At 52.6% G+C, this 21,979-nt stretch overlaps 3 protein-coding genes across 14 annotated transcripts in view; 2 read left to right on the forward strand and 1 right to left on the reverse strand.

Moving 5' to 3' along the window:
* The window catches only part of PIANP (PILR alpha associated neural protein), a 259,612-nt gene that overhangs the window by 225,576 nt on the left and 12,057 nt on the right, over nucleotides 1-21,979 (reverse strand). The gene's annotated exons all lie outside the window — the stretch shown is intronic.
* Nucleotides 1,361-11,772, forward strand: LRRC23 (leucine rich repeat containing 23). 9 transcript variants are annotated; one of them, XM_050747475.1, is made up of 8 exons: nucleotides 1,427-1,538; nucleotides 2,226-2,400; nucleotides 2,486-2,595; nucleotides 3,033-3,286; nucleotides 4,251-4,381; nucleotides 7,404-7,540; nucleotides 10,255-10,558; nucleotides 11,121-11,772. In XM_050747475.1, the coding sequence occupies exons 2-7, from the start codon at nucleotides 2,275-2,277 to the stop codon at nucleotides 10,532-10,534; spliced, it is 1,038 nt and encodes a 345-aa protein (XP_050603432.1). In that variant the 5' UTR covers nucleotides 1,427-1,538; nucleotides 2,226-2,274; the 3' UTR covers nucleotides 10,535-10,558; nucleotides 11,121-11,772. The 9 variants fall into 9 exon arrangements, with proteins under 9 accessions (XP_050603428.1, XP_050603432.1, XP_050603437.1 ...); XM_050747474.1 differs by lacking the exon at nucleotides 1,427-1,538 and adding an exon at nucleotides 1,581-1,710; XM_050747471.1 differs by lacking the exon at nucleotides 10,255-10,558 and having other exon boundaries at nucleotides 1,361-1,538; nucleotides 11,428-11,772.
* Nucleotides 11,281-21,864, forward strand: ENO2 (enolase 2). Of its 4 annotated transcripts, XM_050747462.1 has the most exons (13): nucleotides 11,281-11,858; nucleotides 12,075-12,201; nucleotides 13,373-13,469; nucleotides 13,965-14,060; nucleotides 14,218-14,276; nucleotides 14,584-14,653; nucleotides 15,126-15,259; nucleotides 15,486-15,708; nucleotides 17,144-17,341; nucleotides 19,757-19,958; nucleotides 20,232-20,340; nucleotides 20,520-20,578; nucleotides 20,892-21,864. In XM_050747462.1, the coding sequence occupies exons 3-13, from the start codon at nucleotides 13,385-13,387 to the stop codon at nucleotides 20,959-20,961; spliced, it is 1,305 nt and encodes a 434-aa protein (XP_050603419.1). In that variant the 5' UTR covers nucleotides 11,281-11,858; nucleotides 12,075-12,201; nucleotides 13,373-13,384; the 3' UTR covers nucleotides 20,962-21,864. The 4 variants fall into 4 exon arrangements, with proteins under 4 accessions (XP_050603419.1, XP_050603421.1, XP_050603420.1 ...); XM_050747464.1 differs by lacking the exon at nucleotides 11,281-11,858 and having other exon boundaries at nucleotides 12,026-12,201; XM_050747463.1 differs by lacking the exon at nucleotides 11,281-11,858 and having other exon boundaries at nucleotides 12,076-12,201; nucleotides 13,370-13,469.

Consider the following 21,979-nt stretch of genomic DNA (forward strand, 5'->3'; position numbering starts at 1 on the left):
GGAAATTAGATCTTAGTAAGATTTCATAACCTGCTGAAGAACACACAGGTATTAAGTGGTAGAGATGGGTTTTGAAGCTGGTGTCTCTGACTTTAAAGTCCCTACTGGTTCCATGACACCAAGTAAACAGATCTGCCTATTAACTATATTCCTCCAAGCTGCCCTGGGCAGGAGGTAATGTAATACTTTCTGATTTCTTGTCCACCACATCTTCTATCAGACCACTTTGATGTTATATAAAGTCTGTAGGCACAATTTAACAATGAATCACATACCATCTTACCTGGTTACCTGATTGTTTCATTTACATTAGATTCCACAACAAGATTGGTAACATCCCCCTTTCCCCAGGCAGGAATTGTGTCATCTTAACCTCCCTGAGCCTCAGTATCCTCTTCTTTCAAATGTCTGTCTTACAGGACTGTTGCAGAGATTAAATACCAGTTGTAAAGACGTTTGACATAATGTCTCGCACAAACTCTTCAGAAATATTTATTGCATCTCAACATCTTTTTCTTTTTCTTTTTTTTTTTTTTTTTTTGAGACGGAGTCTCGCTCTGTCACCCAGGCTGGAGTGCAGTGACCGGATCTCAGCTCACTGCAAGCTCCGCCTCCTGGGTTTACGCCATTCTCCTGCCTCAGCCTCCCGAGTAGCTGGGACTACAGGCGCCTGCCACCTCGCCCGGCTAAGTTTTTTTTGTATTTTTAGTAGAGACGGGGTTTCACTGTGTTAGCCAGGATGGTCTCGATCTCCGGACCTCGTGATCCGCCCGTCTCGGCCTCCCAAAGTGCTGGGATTACAGGCTTGAGCCACCGCGCCCGGCCCTCAACATCTTTTTCAACTTCTTCAACACGTCAGACAGGCCTGAGTGCCTGGGTTTTTGGCTATGCCAGTTCCTGTTGATTACTGATATAACAACGTTGGATCAGGAGTATTTCAGTGGGCAGATGTTGAATTTTCTGCCTTCCACCCACTAAAAGGTTTGCATCAAACCAGTCCAGGATAACTCATACTGGATCCCTGCCAGTTGATATAGTTAAGCTGATCTACAGATAAGAAAGAGTCTTGGGTACGTTTAGCTAGTAAATGCAGATCTGCCAAGACTCCAACCCAGTTCTTAAGATACCTGTGTCTGGGCTCCTTCCGCTCTACCAAGCCACCTTTCAAAGGTCTACCTGAAAATAACTAATGAGCAGAAACTATAGGGGGAAGGGGAAAAGACCCCTTATCTTGGTGTTTCTTGCTTTTCCTCGCAGCCCCGCCCTTTTTGCTTCGAAGGGTGAGTTTTTCCTGAATTCACAATACTTTTGCATTGAAGATGTCGGGGGTCCCTTTAAGGTCTTGGGTGACGTAATGACTAGCCCCGCCCTCTCTCTTCTCTCTTCTCAGCCCTGACCATTTTTTTTTTTTTTTTTCCTCAACCAATTAGCGGCCCGACGCCCTTTCCGCGCCTCATCCGGGTTCCCGGGACTGGGAAATTGGCCTGGTAACCAGGCAACTACTGATCAATCCCCTCCCCAGCTGATTTGCGCATCAGGTAGTCGCCGCTCTGCGCTCAACGGTGGCGAGTTTCAGTAGCCAAGTGCCCCGCCCCCGTTGCCATAACAGCCGTACACAACCCCTCCTTCCCCTCGCCCGCTTGCTAAACAGTCCTTCCCTCTCGGGACCAAGGGCCTCTCCAGAACTGCTTCTGATTGAGCAGAAACAGGGTCTGAGCCCCTTTGCTAAGGCGAATTGAGTGGGAGGACTGGAGACTGCGCTTTAGGCTGGTGTACCAGAGGGCCCAAGGAAATTGGTCCAGTGGGGAGGGAAAAGTAGAAGAAATGAATGGAGCGGGGATTAGGGATGGCGCAGTGGGAGCTAAGAGGAGAGGAGGAGGAGGAGGACTTGGTAGGGAAGAGTGGAGAGCATGGCTTAAGGGGGAGGTGGGAAGAATGGGGGAGAGGGAAGCCCAGGAAATAGGGACACTGGGCTGCTGGAGGAGAGCTGGAGCCACTGCGAAGGACAGGAAAGGCCTGGGGGTGTGGGTGACATCCTGAAGGGAGGGGGTCCTCAGTGGAAAGTGTGAAGTGGGGGTTGAGAGTCAAAATGAGATGTTCACAGGGATGAGGAAAGAAGCCTAGAGTTGGTGGGTCAGAAGTGATGGGGGTGATGGGAGTGGCACGTGTCAATGACGATGAAGGAGCTGAAGGCTGGCAGAAGCTGAGGAGACCTTCTTTCTCAGGAGGAGGACTGAGCTTATCTGACTTCAGAGCTTTCAGGAGGGAAGAAAGATGTCAGATGAAGATGATCTAGAAGACTTTGAGCCAGACCAGGATGATTTTGAGAAAGAAGAGGACGAGAAGGAGACAGAGGAGGGGGAGGACTACAGAAAAGAGGGGGAAGAGTTCCCTGAGGAAGTGAGAGCCTGGACAAAGAGGGGTCCTAGGGCTGAGGGGCGGGGTTGGGCAGGGGAGGGACGCCTTATTCCACTTCCACCTGCAGTGGCTGCCCACGCCCCTCACGGAGGACATGATGAAGGAAGGGCTTTCTCTGCTCTGTAAGACAGGCAGTGGGCTGGCTCATGCTTATGTCAAGCTGGAGGTTAAAGAGAGGTGCGTTGTGGGGGGACCAGATGAGGACTGTGAGATTGTAGGGCCCCTGTCTCCTTTCCCACTGTCATTCCTGGGTGTTCTGGCTGAGAGTTTGACCCTTCTCATGCCTAGTGGAAAGGGAAGGACAAAATTTACTTTTCAGGAGCGCTGAGACTTCTATCAAAGCTGACCTGGGGAATTGGAGACTGAGAGTATATGGGGGGATTCCTGCTGGATTCCCTCATTTGTCTTTCAGAGTATGGGTTCTCTGTCCTTCACAGACACAGGTCTTTCTGCCCACTGTTAAGAACCCACCTACCTTCTCTTACCCTTCTTCTCGCCTACCATCTGTTGCCCATTCTTCTCCTCATTATAAGCCTTCTGCTTTAGCAACTCTGCCAGTCCTCGCTGGGTTCTTAACCCTAAACCTGGTTCCTTCTCCCTCTTCCATCTCCTAGGGACCTGACAGACATCTACTTGCTGCGCTCCTACATCCATCTGCGCTATGTGGATGTTTCTGAGAATCACCTGACAGACCTGTCGCCACTCAACTACCTCACCCACCTGCTCTGGCTCAAGGCTGATGGCAATCGGCTGCGAAGTGCCCAGCTGAATGAACTGCCCTACCTGCAGATTGCTAGTTTTGCTTATAACCAGATTACTGACACTGAAGGCATCTCTCATCCTCGTCTTGAAACCCTGAATCTCAAAGGTGGGTTTTTTTTTTTTTTTTTTTTGAGATGGAGTCTCGCTCTGTCGCCCAGGCTGGAGTGCGGTGGCCGGATCTCGGCTCACTGCAAGCTCCGCCTCCCGGGTTCACACCATTCTCCTGCCTCAGCCTCCCGAGTAGCTGGGACTACAGGCGCCTGCCACCTCGCCTGGCTAGTTTTTTTGTATTTTTTAGTAGAGACAGGGTTTCACCGTGTTAGCCAGGATGGTCTCAATCTCCTGACCTCGTGATCCGCCCATCTCGGCCTCCCAAAGTGCTGGGATTACAGGCTTGAGCCACTGCACCCGGCCAAGGTGGGTCTTAGGATGGGCTACACAAGATTCTTTCCTTCCTAGCCTGAGGCCAACAGAAGTGGGCAGTATGGTCCTTGGCTATGGCACATGGCAGTCTGCATTCATTCATTCATTCAGATACGCAATGTGATTCATTATGACAGTTCTACATGTTAACCATATAGGAGCGAATAAGACAAGAAATGTCCCTATTCTCATATAGCTTATATTTCTAGTTGGGAGAGACGTACAAGTAACAACAAACACAATACGTAAATTCATGTAGCATGTTAAAAGGAGACAAGTGCCTTGGAAGAAATAGATCAGAGTAAGAGGAATGGGGGACATAGGTGGCAATGTTAAATGGATTGGTTAGGACAACCATCACTGAGAAGATGACATTTGAGCAAAGAGTTGAAGAAGGAGAGGGAATTAGACATGTCAGCTGCTTCGTTCACTCTTCAAAGGCTTAGGTGGATATGTCCATCAGGACCTTGGACTACCACACCACTTGCCCCAGGGCTCTGGAGGTATTAAGTCTGGAGCTGTCCTTCCTCACTACTACCCTGCTTTGTGAATGTCCAGGGTAGGGTGATTTAGAGGCTTCCCAAATTCAGGCTCTAATGCTGAACATTTGGAGTGGCCCTTTGAGCTCTTGAAACCCTCCTCCCCAGGAAACAGAATCCACATGGTGACAGGTCTGGACCCCCAGAAGCTGATCAGCCTGCACACAGTGGAGCTTCGGGGGAATCAGCTGGAAAGCACGGTGGGGATCAATCTTCCTAAGCTGAAGAACCTCTACCTGGTAACTCACTGGGTCATAGGGTGGTGCAGGGAAGAGGGCACTGTCCTGGGGGTCAGGATGCCTGTTTTCTAGTAGGCTCAGCTACTAACTTCTTCATTATGATAGTAACTGGTATTATCAAGCCCATAGTTGGTTCCAGATACTGTGGAGATACAGAGCCACCTAGCAAGGCTGATAATATATAATATGTGGATAATACAGAGATAATTTACTTTGATACAGGTAGCAGCAAAATGGACCATAATTGAGGTACAAACATCAGGCTGTGGAAATGTTTTAGGAAAACTCTCCTCTCAGATTGGGTTTTTCTTCAGCTCTTGCCCTAGCCACCACAGCAATAATCAACCTAAGACTTCCGGGGCCCAAGATGTGGGGTTTCTCCCCATACACCAAGTAGTAGACACCAGCTGGGTGATCTCTAATTCGATTCCGACACTATCTACCTGGGGATAGCATCAGATCCCACAGATTGAGGGCTCAGTTCCCAAGAGTGACCCCCACACCGTCCGCAGACACCAGTTGCAAGTCCAAACCTCCGGAACTTCTGACACATCAGCTTCAACATGAAGCTGGTTCCCATGACCTCTTCTTTGGATTTAATTAATTTTCTGGAGTGACTTTTTATCAGTTTATTGCAAGGGCAAAGGACACAGATGAAGAGATGCATAGGGCAAAGTCTGGGGGAATAGGTGCAGTGCTCCATGTCCTTCCTGGGTGCATCACCCTCCAAAAGCCTTCATGTGTTCAGCTACCCAGAAGCTCTCTGGACCCAGTCCTCTTGGGTTTCCATGGAAGCTTCAAATATTAGTATTCCCTCCCCCAGGGAATTGGGGAGGCTGTCTCTGGGGAGGGTCTTAAGAACCACAATCAGGCTGGGCACGGTGGCTCACGTCTGTAATCCCAGCACTTTGGGAGGCTGAGGCGGGCGGATCACGAGGTCAGGAGTTCAAAACCAGCCTGGCCAACATGGTGAAACCCTGTCTCTACTAAAAATACAAAAATTAGCCACACATGCTGACATGTGCCTGTAATCCCAGCTACTCGGGAGGCTGAGGCAGCAGAATCGCTTGAACCCAGGAGGCAGAGTTTGCAGTGAGCTGAAATGACACCACTGCAATCCAGCCTGGGAGACAGAGCAAGACTCCATCTCAAAAAAAAAAAAAAAAAAGAGGCCGGGTGCGGTGACTCATGCCTGTAATCCCAGCACTTTGGGAGGCTGAGGCGGGCGGATCACAAGGTCAGGAGATTGAGACCATCCTGGCTAACACGGTGAAACCCCATCTCTACTAAAAATACCAAAAAAATTAGCCAGGTGTGGTGGTGGGCACCTATAGTCCCAGCTACTCAGGAGGCTGAAGCAGGAGAGAGGCGTGAACCCGGGAGGTAGAACTTGCAGTGAGCCGAGATGGCACCACTGCACTCCAGCCTGGGCAACAGAGCAAGACTCCGTCTCAAAAAAACAAAAACAAAAACAAAAACAAAAAAACCCACAACCAGAAAGAGGGAGAAGCGGGGAAAGATAAGAGCCTTCCCTTGGGGCAGGTGAAAAGACAGCAGGAGAAGGTTCCTGAGACCTGCCCCTGAGACCCAGCACACCCAACTTTATAACAAAAGACTGCAACAAGGGCTATTATGGGAGTTATAAGCTAGGGACTGTGGATGAAAATCGTTATATATAATAACACCACAGGGCCGGGCGCGGTGGCTCAAGCCTGTAATCCCAGCACTTTGGGAGGCCGAGACGGGCAGATCACAAGGTCAGGAGATCGAGACCATCCTGGCTAACACGGTGAAACCCCGTCTCTACTAAAAAATACAAAAAACTAGCCGGGCGAGGTGGCGGGCGCCTGTAGTCCCAGCTACTCGGGAGGCTGAGGCAGGAGAATGGCGTGAACCCGGGAGGCGGAGCTTGCAGTGAGCTGAGATCCGGCCACTGCACTCCAGCCTGGGTGACAGAGCGAGACTCCGTCTCAAAAAAAAAAAAAAAAAAAAAAAAAAATTAACACCACAGGAAGCCACTGAAATATTTAGTCTTTTAGACTCTCTTTTTTTTTTTTTTTTTTTTTTTTTTTTTTTGAGACGGAGTCTCGCTCTGTCGCCGGGGCTGGAGTGCAGTGGCCGGATCTCAGCTCACTGCAAGCTCCGCCTCCCGGGTTTGCGCCATTCTCCTGCCTCAGCCTCCCAAGTAAATGGGACTACAGGCGCCCGCCATCTCGCCCGGCTAGTTTTTTGTATTTTTAGTAGAGACGGGGTTTCACCGTGTTAGCCAGGATGGTCTCGATCTTCTGACCTCGTGATCCACCCGTCTCGGCCTCCCAAAGTGCTGGGATTACAGGCTTGAGCCACCGCGCCCGGCCTGTCTTTTAGACTCTTAAGCTTCGTTATTCTGGGATGGTGCTGATGGCAATCCTCAGTGGTGGCATGGGGGCTCCTGGGCCATATGGGGAGTGGGCTGAAGCATCTCCTCCATCCCAAGTGGCTTTGGGGGGTGAGTGGTAGCAGGTTACTGCTGACCTTTCTCTGGGATGGCAGCTTCTCCTGAACTTCTTTTTTTTTTTTTTTTTTTTTTTTTTTTTGAGACGGAGTCTCGCTCTGTCACCCAGGCTGGAGTGCAGTGGCCGGATCTCAGCTCACTGCAAGCTCCGCCTCCCGGGTTCCCGCCATTCTCCTGCCTCAGCCTCCCGAGTAGCTGGGACTACAGGCGCCCGCCACCTCGCCTGCCTAGCTTTTTGTATTTTTTTAGTAGAGACGGTGTTTCACTGTGTTAGCCAGGATGGTCTCGATCTCCTGACCTCGTGATCCGCCCGTCTCGGCCTCCCAAAGTGCTGGGATTACAGGCTTGAGCCACCGCGCCCAGCCAACTTCTTTACTTTCTATACTGATCTCTACTCATCCCCACTCCCTTCTTCCACTCCTCCCTCTCAACGTCTTGGATTTCTCTTTTGCATTATCTCATTCTGACTTCTCTCTCTTCCCTGTCCCTGCTCCTTCTCAATCAATCCACTGTGCCCTGGGGGTCTAGGCCCAAAACCTGCTGAAGAAGGTGGAAGGCTTGGAGGACCTGAGCAATCTCACCACCTTGCATCTTCGAGACAACCAGATTGACACTCTGAGTGGCTTCTCCAGGGAAATGAAATCATTGCAGTACCTCAACCTGAGGTATGCACCCCTTCTAAGCCCCACCTTGTCCCTACCCCTGACCAGGTGCAGCTTTTGAGTCTGTGTTCCTCCCTGGCCCAATTCCCCAGTCCTAGCCTACAGCTGGATACTCACCTCATCCTCCTCCCTGATCCTCACCCCGCCTTTCCTTACTTTCTTCTGCACTGAGTTGCAACACTAAGTCCCTTATAGCTTGTGACCCCTGAATTTGTATTCATTCAATCCACAATTATTGAGAATGTGCTATATGCCAGGCCTTGTGCTGTGTTTTGGGGACATTTAAAGGAATCAGAGGCTGGGCATGGTGGTTCATGCCTGTACTCCCAACACTTTAGAAGGGAGGATCACTTGAGGCTAGGAGTTCAGGACCAGCCTGGGCAACATAGTAAGACCATGTTTCTACAGAAGTAAAAATAATGGCTGGGCATGGTGGCTCACACCTGTAGTTGTAACATTTTGGGAAGCTGAAGCGGGCAGATAATTGGAGCCTAGGAGTTTGAGACCAGTCTGGGCAACATGGCAAAATCCCGTTTCTACCAAAAATACAAAAATTAGCCAGGCATGGTGACAAGCACCTGTAATCCCAGCTACTCAGGAGGCTTAGGCGGGAGGATTGCTGGAGCCTAGAGGTGGAGTTTGCAGTGAGCTGAGATCAAGCCACTGCACTCCAGAGTAGGTGACAGAGCCAGACCCTGCCTCAAAAACAAAAAATACTAAATAAAAATTAAAATATTAAATTAAAAATAAAAATTAACTGAGCCTCGTGGTGCACACCTGTGATTTCAGCTACTTAGGAGGCTGAGGTAGGAGGATCACTTGAGCCCAGGAGTTCAAGGTTGCAGTGAGCCATGATTGTGCCACTGCACTCCAGCCTGGGTGACAGAGTGAGCTGTCTCTAAAAGAAATAAAGGAATCAGAGGTGATTCCTGTTCCTAAGGGGCTCACAGTGTGGCTCCAACTCTTTTTTCCTTGCCCTATCCTATATAAGTTTCCACTGCCCTTCTCCATTTCCTCGGTCCCAATTCACCTTCCCATTTCCTGCCTCTCTTCTCCTGAGCCCCACCTGTAAGGGATGACCTTTTTACTGATATAAAACACAAGATGTGCTCAGATTTGAGGAGAGAAGGACATTTGTAAGAAAATCTTTTGGTAGAAAGGCACTGAAGATCAGCCACTCTTGTCGGATGGAGGACTTTATGTGTGTGTCTTTAAGCAAACATGTAAGGAAACTGCCTCTTTCCTTAGTCGACAAGACCAGATTCTTGAGCTGGCAATGGAAAGAGCATCTCCAAGTAGGGAGAGGTGGTTGCATCTGGAAGCCCCAACTCTCATCCTGACCCCCTGGGCAATCTCTTATTCATGAAGTCTGCCACACAGATCTGATGGGGTGTGTATATGTGCCATCTTCCTGTTAATGATCTAGACAGGCGTGATGGGCCCTTCCTGAGTGGCTATTAAATGGGGATGTTTTGAGAGTAAGTCGGGTGTGTGTGTGGAGGGGGGTGAGGGTGTTTCAATGATTGGGAGGTGCCTCTGGGGCCAGAGATGCTAAGCATCCAACAATGCAAGGCAGAGTCCAGTACAAAGTGCCTGTAGCCCTCCTGGTGAGAAACACTGCATGAGGCTCAGCACGACCACGAGATCAGGCTGAAACACTTAAATATGATTGCATAAAGGCTTAAAGCGAGAACGTGAAAATAAATAAAAGGCCAGGCACAGTGGCTCATGCCTGTAATCCCAGCACTTTAGGGGGGCCAAGGCAAGAGGACTGCTTGAGGCCAGGCATTCAAGACCAGCCTGGGCAACATAGTGAGACCCAGTCTCTACAAAAAATTTAAAAATTAGCCAGGTGTGGTGGCACGTGCCTGGAGCTACTTGGGAAGTTAAGGTGAGAGGATCGCTTGAGCCCAGGAGTTCAAGGCTGCAGTGAGCTATGATCATGCCACTGCACCCCCAACCAGGGTGACATAGTGAGACCCTATCTCAATAAAAATAAAAAAATAAATAGAGTATCATATAATGAGGCACATTAGGAGATGAAGTTTATTCTCCAGGTTGGGAGGCTCCAACCCATCTGTAGCCCTAGGTTCCCTTTGTGGGGAGCACCAACAGAGCACCCACCACTCTAAACTCCAGCTTAGATCCCAGTTCCTTGTCCCCTGACCTAGGTCCTACAGGGTAGAGTGCAGTGGCTCGATCTCGGCTCACTGTAACCTCAGACTCCTGGGGTCAAGCGATCCCTCCTCCTCAGCCAAGTAGCAGAGACTACAGGTGTGTGCCACCACGCCCACCTAATTTTTTTATTTTTAGTTTTTGTAGAGATGGGGTCTCACTATGTTGCCCAGGCTGGGTCCTACCTTCTACCTTCTGTTTAGGTGTGATCACAGAAAACGTGTCTCCCTGTGAGGAAAATTTGCCCTCTCCTCCCCAGCTACAAGACAGGGTTGTGGCCTAGCTTTGCTGCACCAAAAGAACACATGAACACATGACAGAGTAGAATATGGCACTTAGGGACTCCTTGAAGAGCAGAAGCAGGACCAGAGTGGGGTTGCACAGCACCTCTGCAGTAAATCTGGCAAGGCTTGGCAGGCCAGTTCTCAGTGTTTCTAGGGAAACGGGAACCCAGTAGCAGAGTCCCCCAGAGGCCCCATTCCTAGCAACTGGCAACCAAAGCCCGTTATTCCTGCGTGAACCCCTCCTGACCACACTGGCAGGGGCAACATGGTGGCCAACCTGGGGGAGCTGGCCAAGCTTCGAGACCTGCCCAAGCTGCGAGCCTTGGTGCTGCTCGATAACCCATGCACGGAGGAAACCAACTACCGCCAGGAGGCCCTGGTGCAGATGCCATACCTCGAACGCCTGGACAAGGAATTCTATGAGGAGGAGGAACGGGCTGAGGCTGATGAGATTCGACAGAGTCTGAAGGAAGACAAGGAGAAGGAGCAGGAGCCTGAGCCCATGCCTGACCTGGAACCGGAACAGTCATTGATCTAGCGGCAGTTCTAGCCTCTAAAGATAGTAAGGAAGCCTGCAGGGAGGCAGTGGGAGGAGGCCAAGGGCTGGGCAGGTAGGGAAAGAGGCAAGAGGGGAAGCTGCTGCAGAAGGAGGTGGGGGAGGAAAGCATCAGACAAGCAGAACCCTTAAAGAGAGCAGGGTTAGGAGTCAGGGAGAGGAAAAGGGACCTGTGGGGCCTGGGACCAGCTGAGAAAGGCTTAGGAGGCCAGAAGAGTAAGTGAAAAGAATTGGGGTGGCCGGCAGAGGAGTTGATGGGGGTGGGGCAGCCATACCTGACACAGAGTGAAGTCTGCTAGGAAAGGACAGGTGTGGGTGCATGGTAGGCGCTGCAGGGGAAGGCTGGTGGTGTATGCAGCTGGACCTAGGAGAGAAGCAGGAGAGGAAGATCCTGCACAAAAAATTTGAGCTAAAAATAACAGGACATAGAGGTGGGGGAAGAAAAGAGGGTGCAGTGAGGCAGAAGGAGACTGAAGAGATGAGGATGGCTGCCAGGCACTTTAGATAGGGCAGAGGCTTTATTTATTTACTTCGGTTTTCTTTTTTTTCTATTTTTTTTTTTTTTGAGAGGGAGTCTCCCTCAGTCTCCAGGCTGGAGTGCAATGGCGTGATGATCTGGGCTCACTGCAAACTCCGTCTCCCGGGTTCAAGCAATTCTCCTGCCTCAGCTTCCCGAGTAGCTGGGACTACAGGCGCATGCCACCAGGCCTGGCTAATTTTTGTATTTTTAGTAGATACGGGGTTTCACCACGTTAGCCAGGATGGTCTCGATCTCCTGACCTCGTGATGTGCCCGCCTCAGCCTCCCAAAGTGCTGGGATTACAGGCGTGAGGCACAGCGCCCGGTCCCTATTTACTTCTGTTTTCTACCTCCAGGAGATCAAAAACGCTGGCCTTCAGACCTGATCGGACTCCCAGGGGGGCCACCACATTCATACCTCCTAGGGCGAGGACAGAGGATGCCTCTTTTTGCCCCAAAGCTGGAAATTCATCACAACCTGAGGCCCAGGATCCGCTCTGTGCGGGTCCTCTGGGCAGTGTGGGGTGCAGAGTGGGGTGCCTAGACCTGAGCGCTGCCTGGAGCCTAGGCCGGGGGCCGCCCTCGGGCAGGTGTGGGTGGGAGCCAAGCCCGCGTGGGCCGCGGGGTGCTGGTAGGAGTGGTTGGAGAGACTTGCGGAGGCGGCTGGGGTGTTCGGATTTCCAATAAAGAGACAGTGTGATGCTCCTGTGTCTGACCGGGTTTGTGAGACATTAAGGCTGTCTTGAGCTTCACTGGCAGTGTGGGCCTTCGTACCCGGGCTACAGGGGTGCGGCTCTGTTACTTTCGAGTGGGTTGGGCCGTGGGTATGAGCACTTGTGTGCGCGGGGGGGCCAGGTCGTGGGTGCCCCCACCCTTCCCCCATCCTCCCCCCTCCCCCACTCCACCCGCGTCGGTCCCCCACCCGCGCTAGTACGTGCGCCTCCGCCGGCAGCTCCTGACTCATCGGGGGCTCCGGGTCACATGCGCCCGCTCGGCCCTATAGGCGCCTCCTCCGCCCGCCGCCCGGGAGCCGCAGCCGCCGCCGCCGCCGCCGCTGCCACTCCCGCTCTCTCCGTGCCGCCGTCGCCACCGCCACCGCCACTACCACTGGCTGAGTCTGCAGTCCAGAGGTGAAGCCCCCGCCGGGCCCCGAGCCCCTGCGGCCCCCTCCCCTCGCCGCGGCGCCCCTGTCCCCTTTACCCGGTGCCGCTGCGCACCTCTCCGCATCTCTGGCCCGGTGCAGCTACGCACCTGCTCGGCCGCCCGCGCCCAGGGTGCCCTCCCTCCCTGGCCTTCCCCGCCCGCTGCCCTAGCTTTCTGGCCCTCTCCACGCCTGTCTCTAACTGCGCCTCTCCACCCTTGCCTGCCTTTCTCCCGGTGCTCACCCTCACCTACGGTTCTGTCCATTTGTTTCTAAGTTGGGAGTCTCTCCGGGCGGTGCATTTTTATCCTGGCGCGTCCCTTTTGGTTTGCATTTGGGGAAATGTCTTCTCTCACCCTTCCTCACCGCCCCCCCGCCAGACTTCCCTTGGACTCCCCTCTCTTCTGCTCTTCCCCACGACGCCCCTCTCCGTTCGCGCTTCCTCCCCTCAGCTGCACGGGGGAGGGATGGAAGAAGTGGGGATTTGTCGGGGCGCAGGGAGGAGGACAGGCCCAGCTGGTCTCCACTCCCCACCGGCTCTTATCCTCTTCACTTCCCGCTGCAACCCCCAGGGACTGCAGGGCCTTTCTCAGGACCCTCTCCCCCGACACCTCTACTGCGTGCGCCTTTCGCGGGAAGAGGAGGGAGACACGTTTGGGAGAGAGTGGGACCTTGGGGAAGGGGCAGAGTTCAGGCAGCTGAGGTGTTAAGTTGGGGAGGGATGGGGGCTCTGGAAGAGAGGCCCAGGCAACCCATCCTCTTCGTGGCTCCCAGGAGAAATGCAAGCCTGGCAGCCATTCCGCTCTGAGGAGATCTGGGGGAACCCCACCGGCTGGCCAAGCTGCAAAGAGGCGCGGGAACCACTGTCGTGCCCCTCCCCTCCTCACTGCAGTGTTCTCCCATCTCATCATTTGATCGTACCCCGCCCCCCACTGCAGTGACCTCCCCTTCCTCACTGCATTGACCTTCTCCTCTTCCCAGGGGGGAGGGGGAATCCCTTCTACAGCCCTAGACTGCAGCCAGCACCTCCCTACCCACCCCCAACCCCACTGCAGTAACCTCTTTCCCATCCCTCCCAGCCTCCTGCCCCGCCCATTGATCTCAGGCTCCACCCCTCTAAGCCTCTTATCTTTCTCCTTCTTTCCCTTCCACCCGAGGAGATCCCAGCCATCATGTCCATAGAGAAGATCTGGGCCCGGGAGATCCTGGACTCCCGCGGGAACCCCACAGTGGAGGTGGATCTCTATACTGCCAAAGGTAATGGGTGTGGCATGGGCCTTCCTACAGCCCTAGCTTTTCCACCGCCAGGCTGGGTTTGGCCAGGGGTTCGGAGGCCTTTTTTGATATCCAGGGGGATGGGGTGCTGGGCCAGGCTCACAAGCCTGGGTTGTAAAGGTTGGATCCTCCTTGTCCAGGGAGCCAGGGTAGGTGAGTCTGTGTTCGAGTTGAGCGTGTGAGGCATGCCCTGCCTCCGTGTGTCTTCCTGTGCACCTGCATGTGTGCAGACGTGTGCTGCGAGCAATTTCCTTTTTGCGGGCTCCCACTTGTGCATGTGGGGCCTCAGATGGGCGGATGAGGAGGCCACTTCTTGTGCATCTGCCTCTGTGTGTGGCAGGGGGTGGGGGAGACGTTAGGGAGCAGTGTGGGGAGAGAGCTAGATGTGGTAGGCAGGAAGTTTAGAGCCAGAAGGCTGAGGGACTCCCTGGACCCTGTGTTCTCTTCACTCCCTCTCATTCCATGTTCCTCCTTTAGGTCTTTTCAGGGCTGCAGTGCCCAGTGGAGCCTCTACCGGCATCTATGAGGCCCTGGAGCTGAGAGATGGAGACAAACAGCGTTACTTAGGCAAAGGTGAGGTTCTTTCTCTTTTCCAGACTTTCCCCAACCTCAGCCTTATGCCCCTACCTCACACCAGTCCCCAGTCCTCCTCTAGCATGCCTTCCCCTCCTCCCATTGTCCCTTCCGGCCCCTCCTGGCCTGACCCAGTTCAGCCTCTTCCTTTCCCCAGGTGTCCTGAAGGCAGTGGACCACATCAACTCCACCATCGCGCCAGCCCTCATCAGCTCAGTGAGGCCCGCTCTTTGCTGGGGATAGCAGGGCCAGAGTTCTGGAAGGAATCCTGGAGCAGGGCAGGAGGAAGGGGAGAAAGAATGCCCACTTTTAGGAATCATGGTCACAAGGGGGAAGGGTGGGGAACAGATTCCTTACTGCCCCTGGTCCCATGGGGGTTCAGGTCCCCTAATCCAGGCAGGCCCCTGTCACAGGGACCTGGTTGGGCCCTGGCCAAATGTGAGCTTGGGTGTGAATGAGGGGACCCTCTGCCTGAGGGCTCAGCCTCCAGCCTGGCCCCGGGTGATGGAGGCTCTGCCCTCAGGGTCTCTCTGTGGTGGAGCAAGAGAAACTGGACAACCTGATGCTGGAGTTGGATGGGACTGAGAACAAATGTGAGCCGGGGCTGGGAGAAAGTGGGGAAGCATCAGGGTGGGGAGGCGTGGAGCAGATAGAGAGCTGAAGGGCCAGTGCTGTAATGGCTTCCTCAGGAATGACTGTCAGGGGCCTCCTCCTCCCAAAGCCGGAGCAAGGGGAGATGAGTTTAGCTGCAGAGGGAGGGACCGACATTAGGCAGAAGGAAGACCTTCTTTGTAGCATATATAGGAGGGGGTTGGCCTGAGAGAGTCTGTGGTCTCAGGGATATTTGGACAGAGGTGCGGCTCTCTGCTGCTTCCAGTCTCCTCCTCCCCACCCATTCCTCTCCCTGCTGTTTTCAGGAGAGCATGGATGAGGTGTTGCTGGGGCAGGGGTAAGGAGGGAGGAGGGGGTCTCCTTTACTGGCTCCTTTTGGAGACTACAGATAGAGGCAGGAGCTAGAAGGAGAAGGGGACATTGTGCTCAGCACCTTCCTCTATAATCTTCCAGCCAAGTTTGGGGCCAATGCCATCCTGGGTGTGTCTCTGGCCGTGTGTAAGGCAGGGGCAGCTGAGCGGGAACTGCCCCTGTATCGCCACATTGCTCAGCTGGCCGGGAACTCAGACCTCATCCTGCCTGTGCCGGTGAGCGCTGAGCCGTGCCTGTGACTCTCCCAGGGGTGGGTGGGGGAGGGGGCATGCAACTCATGAGGAATGATGGGAGGAAAGTGAATTGGGGGAGGTAAAGAGGAAGGATGGGGACGTGAGATTTAGTCCGGGAAGCTGGGGGAAGTTTGGGATCTTGAGTTAAGACTCCTGGGGCAGGCAGGGAGGGGCTCTTTGACCCTTCTGTCTTTCTGCGGCTTCCCAGGCCTTCAACGTGATCAATGGTGGCTCTCATGCTGGAAACAAGCTGGCCATGCAGGAGTTCATGATCCTCCCAGTGGGAGCTGAGAGCTTTCGGGATGCCATGCGACTGGGTGCAGAGGTCTACCATACACTCAAGGGAGTCATCAAGGACAAATATGGCAAGGATGCCACTAATGTGGGGGATGAAGGTGGCTTTGCCCCCAATATCCTCGAGAACAGTGAAGGTGAGGCCAAGAGCCCCACTGCCAGCTCTAAGTCTTACCCTACTGCAGGACATCAGAAAGGGCCACACACTTCACCAAGTCCTGAGTAGGTGTGGAGGGTCCTCGGACTCTGCAAACTCCAAAAGTTACCAGTTCTTAGAGTGGATTGCAGGGGGCTTCCCAAATTCACATGCAGACCTAGGGGACCAGTCTTTCATCTGCCTAGCCGGATGTGTTAGCATCTGTTTTTTTTTTTTTTTTTTTTTTTTTTTTTTTTTTTTTTTTTGAGACGGAGTCTCACGCTGTTGCCCAGGCTGGAGTGCAGTGGCGTGATCTCGGCTCACTGCAAGCTCCGCCTCCCAGGTTCCCGCCATTCTCCTGCCTCAGCCTCCTGAGTAGCTGGGACTACAGGCGCCCGCCACCGCGCCCGGCTAATTTTTTGTATTTTTAGTAGAGACGGGTTTCACTGTGGTCTTGATCTCCTGACCTTGTGATCCGCCCGCCTCGGCCTCCCAAAGTGCTGGGATTACAGGCTTGAGCCACCGCGCCCGGCCTAGCATCTGTTAAGTTGTCACTGGAGGGCCGGGCGCGGTGGCTCATGCCTGTAATCCCAGCACTTTGGGAGGCTGAGGTGTGTGGATCACTTGAGGAGTGAGACCAGGAGTTTGAGACCAGCCTGGCCAACATGGTGAAACCCTGTCTCTACTAAAAATACAAAAATTAGCCGGGCATGGTGGCGCGTGCCTGTAATCACAGCTACTAGTGGGGCTGAAGCAGGAGGATGGCTTGTACCTGGGAGGCGGAGGTTGTGGTGAGCCGAGATTGTGCCACTACACTCCAGCCTGGGTAACAAAGCGAGACTCCGTCTCAAAAAAAAAAAAAAAAAAAAAAAAAAAAAAGTTGTCACTGTAGCCCTTGGGAATACTGGGAGATGGTCTGGGTGACCTGTTGGATTCATCCCATCCGTTCGAAATCTGTCCTATCCCCATTCCAACCTCCTAGGCCTCTAGAATCCCTAATTTTTCTGTGCCTTGGGAGAAACTGTATAGGGAATGGAAACAATGTAGGTAGTGGTCAAAAGTTAAGATTCTGGGGCCAAATTACCTGGATGTATTTGAACCCTGACTTGTGAAGTTACTGCGGGTGATCTTTCTTACTTCTCTCTGGAAATAATAACAGAATCTAGCTCATAGTAGTGTGAGGTTTAAACGAAATATATATGAAATGCTTAGGCGACATGCTGCCAATGAAAAGATAATAAGTATTATTAGCAGAATTCCACTCCTCTGTGTTCCCAGATGTCCTCTCCTCCCAGTCCTGGGGATAACCCCAATAGCAACCCCACCACACTTCCCTCAGGAACGGTCCTCCACCTCTGCCCTGAATGTCTTTTCTTTCCCTCCTCCTCGCCCATCCCTCTTGCTTGTACTATAATCTCACTGTATTCTGTCCCCAGCCTTGGAGCTGGTGAAGGAAGCCATCGACAAGGCTGGCTATACGGAAAAGATCGTCATTGGCATGGATGTTGCTGCCTCAGAGTTCCATCGTGATGGCAAATACGACTTGGACTTCAAGTCTCCCGCTGATCCTTCCCGATACATCACTGGGGACCAGCTGGGGACACTCTACCAGGACTTTGTCAGGGACTATCCTGGTGAGAGGAAGCAGTGTGAGGGGGAGGTCTGGGGGCAGGCAGTGTCCCAGCAACTCTGGACCTTATGGGGTGCTGACTCAGGCACCAGGTGGAGGTGTCCTAAGAAGAACCTGAGAACCAGGGAGAGGGTGCAGGAGCCACCTGCAAAGACTGGGCTTTGTATGTAGTGTAAAAGTGCAGGTACCCGAGACTAATCTGTTCTATCTGCCTCAGATCCTGATTAAAGTCATGGGTTCTGAAAATTACTGGGGTCAGGGGGAAGGCTCTGGAAGGAACCAGGGATGGTGAGAGGGTGACTGGATCTAGCAGAGAACTAGAATATTTCGGTATCTTTGATTGATGAAATTGTGGATGCTGAATGGAGCTGGGACTGATGTGTGAGTAGAAAGAAGGCTGAGGGGGACTGAATTAGCTTCTGCAAGTCTGCCCAGGGCCTTTACCCCAGGAAGGAGGCAGTTGGTCTCCATCTTCCTGAAACAGAGCGAAAGAAAATAAACATAATTGCAGATTTAAGGATTTGGATTAGCAATGAGGAAGGGCTTCCTGGGGGTGAGAACAGGAAAATGCAAAGTTAAGTTGTGAACCCTTGTTACTGGAAGATTTTTTTGTTTTTTGGATTTTTGTTGTTGTTGTTTGTTTGTTTCTTGTTTTTTGTTTTTTTGAGACGGGGTTTCACTCTTCTTGCCCAGACTGGAGTGCAATGGCGCCATCTCGGCTCACCACAACCTCCACCTCCTGGATTCAAGCGATTCTTCTGCCTCAGCCTCCCGAATAGCTGGGATTACAGGCATGTGCCACCATGCCTGGCTAATTTTGTATTTTTAGTAGAGACAGAGGTCTCTCCATGTTGGTCAGGCTGGTCTCCAACTCCCAACTCAGGTGATCTGCCTGCCTTGGCCTCCCAAAGTGCTGGGATTATAGGCATGAGCCACCACACCCGGCAGGTTTGCTTTTAATTAATTTTTTTTTTTTTTTGTAGAGACAGGGTTTAGCCATGGTGCTCATGGCTGGTCTCGACCTCCTGGGCTCAAGTGATCCACATGCCTTGGCCTCCCAAAGTGCTGGGATAACAGGCATGAGCCACTGTGCCCAGCCCATGGAAGTGGAGTGAGATCTCTGCTCACTGCATGATTCTCTTAGCCTCCCAAGTAGCTGGGATTACAGGTGCGCACCACCATGCCTGGCTAATTTTTGTATGATGAGTAAAGATGTGGTTTCGCCATGTTTGCCAGGTAGGTTTCAAACTCCTAACCTCAGGTGATCCACTTGCTTTGGCCTTCCAAAGTGCTGGGATTACAGGCGTGAGTCAGTGCACCTGGCCTGTTTTTTTTTTGTTTGGTTGTTTTGTTTTGTTTTGTTTTTGAGATGGAGTCTCGCTCTGTCGCCCATGCTGGAGTGCAGTGGCGTGATCTCCACTCACTGCAAGTTCCACCTCCCGGGTTCATGCCATTCTCCTGCCTCAGCCTCCTGTGTAGCTGGGACTACAGGGGCCCGCCACCGCGACCGGCTAATTTTTTTTTGTATTTTTAGTAGAGATGGAGTTTCACCGTGTTAGCCAGGATGGTCTCGATCTCCTGACCTCGTGATCCGCCCGTCTCGGCCTCCCAAAGTGCTGGGATTACAGGCTTGAGCCACTGTGCCCGGCTGTCTTTTTTTTAAAGACAGAGTCTTGCTCTGTCGCCCAGGCTGGCATGCAGGGGTGCGATCTCTGCCTCCCAGGTTCAAGTGATTCTCATGCCTCAGCCTCCCCAGTAGCTGGGATTACAGGCATGTGCCACTATGCTCGGCTAATTTTTGTATTTTTAGTAGAGACGGAGTTTCACTCTGTTGGTCAGGGAACTCCTGTCTTCAAATGATACGTTCACCTCAGTATCCCAAAGTGCTGGGATTACAGGCATAAGCCACTGTGCCTGGCCTCTCCCTGTAAGGTTTTATGAAATAAGAATCAGGAGCCAGGCATGGTGGCTCATGCCTGTAATCTCATCACTTTGGGAAGCCGAGGCAGAAGGATCGCTTGAGTCCAGGAGTTCGAGACCGGCTTGGCAATACAGTGAGACCTCATCTCTACAAAAATTTTAAAAATTAGCTGAGTGTGGTGCCACATGCCTATAGTCCCTGCTACTCAGGAGGCTGAGGTGGCAGGGTCACTTGATTTGGGGAGGTGGAGGTTGCAGTGAGCTGATATTGTGTCACTGCACTCCAGCCTGGATGACAGAGTGAGACTCTGTCTCAAAAAAAAAAAAAAAAGGTTAAGAATCAGGGCAGGCTTACACTAGGGGGATTTGTCTTAGCAAGGATGAACAGGTATAGTTAACCAAGGGCCTGTCCATTTCAGGGAATAAAGGGGCATGTTCCTGCCTGATGTAGAGGCCCAGGGAAGATGAACACCCCCCACCCCCCATGCTCTCTCTGCAGTGGTCTCCATTGAGGACCCATTTGACCAGGACGACTGGGCTGCCTGGTCCAAGTTCACAGCCAATGTAGGGATCCAGATTGTGGGTGATGACCTGACAGTGACCAACCCAAAGCGTATTGAGCGGGCAGTGGAAGAAAAGGCCTGCAACTGTCTACTGCTCAAGGTCAACCAGATCGGCTCGGTCACTGAAGCCATCCAAGCGTGAGTGACTTCGGGCCCTCTCCTGTGTGGTCCTCGTTTCTATAAGACCCCTCTTGCAAGTGCTCCAGCCTCATTCTACCCAGGGATGCCAAAGAGAGCAGGGAACCTGGAATCATCATCACAGTTCTCTCACCTCTGCCCCTCCACCCCTGATTCTCTGCTCCCCTCCCAGATAGCTTTCCCCTAGATGTTTCCTGATATAGACCAAGGTCGGGGCTGGGAAGAGCGTGCCCAGTGTGAGGGCTGGAGAAGCAGTGCTGTGTGTGGATACAGGTGCAAGCTGGCCCAGGAGAATGGCTGGGGGGTCATGGTGAGTCATCGCTCAGGAGAGACGGAGGACACATTCATTGCTGACCTGGTGGTGGGGCTGTGCACAGGCCAGGTGAGTGAGGCAGCCTGGTGAGTGAAGATAACTCTCTGTGGGACTGGTATTTCTAGCTCACCCACCTGGTCTCTCCTTCCAGGTGTTTGAGGGTGTCAGGGGAGTTTCAGGAGAGCAGAAGTTTCTTTTCAGGGGTGAGAGGGCAGCCACTGAGCTGCAAATCCTTTGAAATGTTTCAGATCAAGACTGGCGCCCCGTGCCGTTCTGAACGTCTGGCTAAGTACAACCAGCTCATGAGGTGAGGGTCCCTGGGGTGGGAGCCCCTGGCCCAGAGGGCTAAAGGCCCCATTTGCCTGCCGGACAATCTCTAGCACCCAGGGCCTGGATGACAGTCCATTTCCAGATAATATTGGTTTTTGCTTCCTGGGTTTATTGATGGCCTGATTGACAGATCCCAGAGATCACATGGGAAAGCCAGGGAATGCTCAGCCTTGGGGCAGGACACAAAAGCAGGTGGTGTGGGGGTGGTTGGAGTCTGGGGGACCCCCTAGAGAGAGAAGCAGGATCCTTCTGCATCCCTGACCACTTCCTTTGTGGTTCATGTCTCTCAGAATTGAGGAAGAGCTGGGGGATGAAGCTCGATTTGCCGGACATAACTTCCGTAATCCCAGTGTGCTGTGATTCCTTTGCTTGCCTGGAGACGTGGAACCTCTGTCTCATCCTCCTGGAACCTTGCTGTCCTGATCTGTGATAGTTCACCCTGTGAGATCCCCTGAGTCCCAGGGTTTCCAGAACTTCCCTGATTGACCTGCTCCGGCTGCTCCTTGGCTTACCTGACCTCTGCTGTCTCTGCTCACCCTCCTTTCTGGGCCCTACTCATTGGGGTTCTGCACTTTCCACTTCTTCCTTTCTCTTTCTCTCTTCCCTCAAAAACTAGAAATGTGAATGAGGATTATTATAAAAGGGGGTCTGTGGAAGAATGATCAGCGTCTGTGATGGGAGTGTCAGGGTTGGTGTGCTGAGGTGTTAGAGAGGGACCATGTGTCACTTGTGCTTTGCTCTTGTCCCATGTGTTTTCCACTTTGCATATGAGCCATGAACTGTGCATAGTGCTGGGGTGGAGGGGAGTGCTGGGCGTGTGATCATGCCTGGCTAATAAGGCTTTAGTGTATTTATTTATTTATTTATTTATTTATTTTATTTGCTTTTCATTCATCCCATTAATCATTTCCCCATAACTCAATGGCCTAAAACTGGCCTGACTTGAGGGAACGATGTGTCTGTATTTCATGTGGCTGTAGATCCCAAGATGACTGGGGTAGGAGGTCTTGCTAGAATGGGAAGGGTCATAGAAAGGGCCTTGACATCAGTTCCTTTGTGTGTACTCACTGAAGCCTGCGTTGGTCCAGAGCGGAGGCTGTGTGCCTGGGGGAGTTTTCCTCTATACATCTCTCCCCAACCCTAGGTTCCCTGTTCTTCCTCCAGCTGCACCAGAGCAACCTCTCACTCCCCATGCCACGTTCCACGGTTGCCAGCACCTCTGTGGCACTGAAATGAGCACCACCATTAAAGTCTGAATCAGTGTACTGTTGTGTCTGAGGAGTCTTACTCTAGTCCATATGAGGGGAGAGAAGATGGAGCACCTGGAAGCTGGTGAAACTGGACAGCAGAACTGGGGAGGGCACAAAAAGAGGAAGAC

This window comes from Macaca thibetana, chromosome 11 (genome assembly GCF_024542745.1).
Source record: "Macaca thibetana thibetana isolate TM-01 chromosome 11, ASM2454274v1, whole genome shotgun sequence".
Lineage (NCBI taxonomy): Eukaryota > Metazoa > Chordata > Mammalia > Primates > Cercopithecidae > Macaca > Macaca thibetana.